At 42.3% G+C, this 4,558-nt stretch overlaps 1 protein-coding gene across 1 annotated transcript in view; it reads left to right on the top strand.

Moving 5' to 3' along the window:
- The window catches only part of LOC310823911 (tripartite motif-containing protein 16-like protein), a gene marked incomplete at its 5' end in the record, with an annotated part of 288,284 nt that extends 284,223 nt beyond the window's left edge, over positions 1–4,061 (top strand). The window contains one exon of the mRNA XM_083696852.1: positions 2,756–4,061. Within this exon, the coding sequence (XP_083552978.1) occupies positions 2,756–3,172 (417 nt within the window). The 3' untranslated portion in view covers positions 3,173–4,061. The remainder of the gene's footprint in view (positions 1–2,755) is intronic.
- Between the last annotated feature and the right edge of the window lie 497 nt (positions 4,062–4,558).

Here is a 4,558-nt window from a genome sequence, read left to right as displayed (position 1 = left end):
GCGTCCATATCGTACAGCCGACGACAACTTTTGGACATCGGCTCCGGCATTCCAGACATCTTTATCGACGCAATACCGTGAGATCTGCTGGACTGGGGAGTCCACACTGTCAACTACAGACACTGAGGTGAGGTCTCAGACTGTTCTTGTTGTCAGACACGTCATTACTAAGTGTCTGTTACATTATCATTCTATGGAATCAATGATACTTGCACAGAAATGGTCAATAATTGAGACAGACAATGTACATTATCTTCCAATCAATTCTGATATAATGTGTGTGTGTGTGTGTGTGTGTGTGTGTGTGTGTGTGTGTGTGTGTGTGTGTGTGTGTGTGTGTGTGTGTGTGTGTGTGTGTGCGTGCGTGTGGTGGCAGGGGGGGCTGCTCTGTCTGCACCCAGTGAATATGTTTCCATCCTCAATTCCTGACCCACCTGGCCTTAGATCAGCTCACATAATACTGCACTAACCCAATAGCTAGCAAATACATGATACCAGACGTAGAAATCCAGTGACTACAAATGTATCCATGGTTGCTTGCTCCCCTGTTGAGAGCAACTATAACTCTCAATCATGAATTCTTATCATAATGCACCACAGTGATGGTTTGGCTTCATGTATTTATTTGTATTCCTCATTCAGGCTGAATGGATGTGACCTCACAGAGAGATGCTGTGAAGCGTTGGCCTCAGCTCTCAGCTCAGACTCCTGCCACCTGAGAGAGCTGGACCTCAGTAATAATGATCTATGTGATGGGGGGGTTAAGCTGCTCTCTGCTGGACTGGGGAGTTCACACTGTGAACTACAGACACTGAGGTGAGGTCTGAGACTATTCTTGTTGCCAGACACATCATTCCTAAGTAACATTATCATTCTATGGAATCAATGATACTTGCACTGAAAGGCTCAATAATTGAGACAGACAAAGGACATTATCTTCCAATCAATTCCTATAGTGTGTGTACGTGTGCATTTGTGTGTGTTTGTGTGTGTGTGTGTGGTGGGAGGGGGTCTGCTCTGTCTTCACTCTCTGAATATGTTGCCCTGGTCAAATCTTGACCCACCTGGCCTTAGATCAGCTCATGGGACTACACAATACTGCACTAACCCAATAGCAAGCAAATACATTATACCAGACTTAAAAATCCAGTCACTATAAATGTATCCATGGTTGCTTGCTCCAATGTTGAGAGCAATTTTAACTCTCACTCATGAATTCTTGCACCACAGTGATCGTTTGGCTTCATGTATTTATTTGTATTCCTCATTCAGGCTGAATGGATGTGACCTCACAGAGAGATGCTGTGAAGCGTTGGCCTCAGCTCTCAGCTCAGACTCCTGCCACCTGAGAGAGCTGGACCTCAGTAATAATGATCTTGGTGACGGGGGAGTGAAGCTGCTCTCTGCTGGACTGGGGAGTCCATACTGTCAACTACAGACACTGAGGTGAGGTCTGAGACTATTCTTGTTGCCAGACACATCATTCCTAAGTGTCTGTTACATTATCATTCTATGGAATCAATGATACTTGCACAGAAAGGGTCAATGATTGAGACAGACAATGTACATTATCTTCCAATCAATTACTATATAATTTGTCTGTGTGTGTATGTAGTGGGAGGGGGGGGCTGCTCTGTCTTCACTCTCTGAATAAATTTACTCTCCTCAAATCCTGACCCACCTGGCCTTAGATCAGCTCATGGGACTCCACAATACTGCACTAACCCAACAAATACTATCAAATAACTAGCAAATACATTATACCAGACGTAGAAATACAGTCACTACAAATGTATCCATGGTTGCTTGCTCCCCTGTTGAGAGCAACTATAACTCTCACTCATGAATTCTTGCACCACAGTGATCGTTTGGCTGCATGTATTTATTTGTATTCCTATTTCATTCATATGTGGCCTTTCAACTGGCAAATGAAGAGGATTTAAAGCTCCACATGTACATTAGAGAGCAATAATCAGATTCTTGATATCACAGTGACACTATTTCCCCAGGTTGTCAGGCTGTGGAGTCCCAGAGGAAGGCTGTGTTTCTCTGGCTTCAGCTCTGAGGTCTAATCCCTCCCACCTGAGAGAGCTGGACCTCAGCTACAATCACCCAGGAGACTCAGGACTGGCGCTGCTCTCTGCTGTACAGAAAGATCCACTCTGTAAACTACAGACACTCAGGTAAAGGCTGAATATGTGGCTGGACGTATCAATGAGATTAATGCACTGTATCTATTTTCCACATAATTGTGAGTGTGTCATTCAACCTCTGTGGGTTCTTCTGTGGTTGATATAGTGTGGACCATGGTGGAGAGTGCAGGCTCAAACCTGGGCTGATCAAATGTAAGTCACCAACGCTGTAGAGAATAGGACTGTGATATTACTCAAGAACCAGGGTGCAGCAGAGTTCAAACAGAGCACCAGTATTGTATTCATATGTAAATCTAAAATATTAGTAAATGTGAATTAGTTGTATCCCTTGTAAAACATTTTAAATTAATAAGTCATATTTTGTGAAAAAAAGAAAAATAATGTTGCCATAACAAGATCACATTGTGAATATTGTAAGTTATTCAATTGTATTGATTTGATGATTATTTTTGCCCTCTCAATCAGATGCCTGTGAGCTCACACTGGACCCAAACACAGCACACAGAATCCTCGATCTGTCTGAGGAGAACAGAAAGGTGACACTGGGGAGAGAGAAGCAGCTGTATCCTGATCACCCAGAGAGATTTGAGCGCTATGCACAGGTGCTGTGTAGAGAGGGTCTGACTGGGCGCTGTTACTGGGAGGTAGAGAGGAGTGGGAGAGGAGCTTATTTAGGAGTGACATATAAAGGAATCAGCAGGAGAGGAGAGGGTGATGACTGTGTGTTGGGATACAATGACAAGTCCTGGAGCCTGTTCTGCTTTGATGACAGATACTCCGCCTGTCACAATAAGAAGAAGACTGACATACCTGTCCCCTCCTCTGGCTCCCACAGAGTAGGAGTGTATCTGGACTGGCCGGCCGGGACTCTGTCCTTCTACAGGGTCTCCTCTGACACACGGACCCTCCTGCACACATTCCACTCCACATTCACTGAGCCCCTCTACCCAGGGTTTGGGATTGGGTTTGTGGGCTCTTCAGTGACCCTGTGTAAACTAGTCTCAGGGAGATCACACTGAACACCAAAGGCTCAAAGATGACGGATCAGAACATGAAGCAGTTGGATAGTGGTGTGTTTTCACTGAGATGTTGGATGTACAGATGTTCCCTCTCCCAGTGTGTAGGGTGTAGGATTGTTGTGTGTAGTTATATTATTTTTTACTATATATATATATATATATATATATTATATTATATTATATTAAATTAAATAAAATGCATCTGATAGTAAAATAGACTGCAATAGAGTGACAAAAAGTAGAAGCTTATATGTTTTTTTGACAGTGAAACAATCCAGATGAATGATTAGATGATCAAATCAGACTGATGATGAACTCTGAGAATAACACAGGAGAGAGTGTCTGTATGTATATAAGAGTTGGTTAGATTGGGTGTTTGAGTTGTGATGCTGGATCACGTTGCTGTGTGTAAGGTAGCAGGGAGTGGATGTGAAGACAGCTCTCCTTCTCTGTCAGTACAACATGGACATGTTCTGTAATTCACTTTCCATAGATTCCTTCACCTGTCTGTCTATCCAACGCACATGTTGTTCCTTCTCCTGTGTGTGTGTGTGTGTGTGTGTGTGTGTGTGTGTGTGTGTGTGTGTGTGTGTGTGTGTGTGTGTGTGTGGTCAGAGAGGATGAGGGGAGACACATTTAACTGTTTAATTGTATTGATAATGTCCTGTACTTGTAACATTCAAGCCTCTGTTGTTTTATATTGATTGTTACATTCCTTTACAGTTCAGTCTTCTTCTAGTTGGTACTGTCGGCCATCATGCTTTATGTTAACATGTATAGTTTATTTCCCTCTTCTATTCTCCCATGGACCAACCACAACTCACAAACCTCATTTCCCCCCCAAGTGCCTCTGTGTTTTGGTAGTAATGACAGTAACTCACCTTCTGCCTCCTCCTTCTCATTCTGATAAAGGCAGCACTAGTCTACTAGCCTGAACTAACTCTGGAGTCAAGTTCCTTCATTTACTACAATGATGATGATGATGATGATGATGATGATGTCCATATAAACAAAGTGTTTGTGAAACAAAGAGCCGTGTGACCTCATGTTGACTCTCCACATGTCAGAGAGGCATGTCTTGTTTGCATGTACACCAGAAATAATACACAATATACCATAATGGACTGAAATGACCATGTGAAAAGATAGAATCATGTGTAAATAAATAAAATAACCTAGTAGATAAAATTGATTACGTTTATTTATTTTTGCCATTAATCCTCACACAATACCCCATAATGACAAAGGGAAAACACGTTTTTAAACATTTTGAAATACAGAAATATGTCAAGTACATAAGTATTCAGTTTAATTTAATAACAGTTTAATTTATAACCAACACACCTGACTTTAATTTCCTCGATTGGGGAATGGCTTTGTGGGTAG

This window comes from Argentina silus (assembly GCF_951799395.1).
Source record: "Argentina silus genome assembly, chromosome: Y".
NCBI lineage: Eukaryota > Metazoa > Chordata > Actinopteri > Argentiniformes > Argentinidae > Argentina > Argentina silus.
The sequence above is the reverse complement of the archived record's forward strand: the minus strand, read 5'-3'. Positions and strand labels throughout refer to the sequence as shown.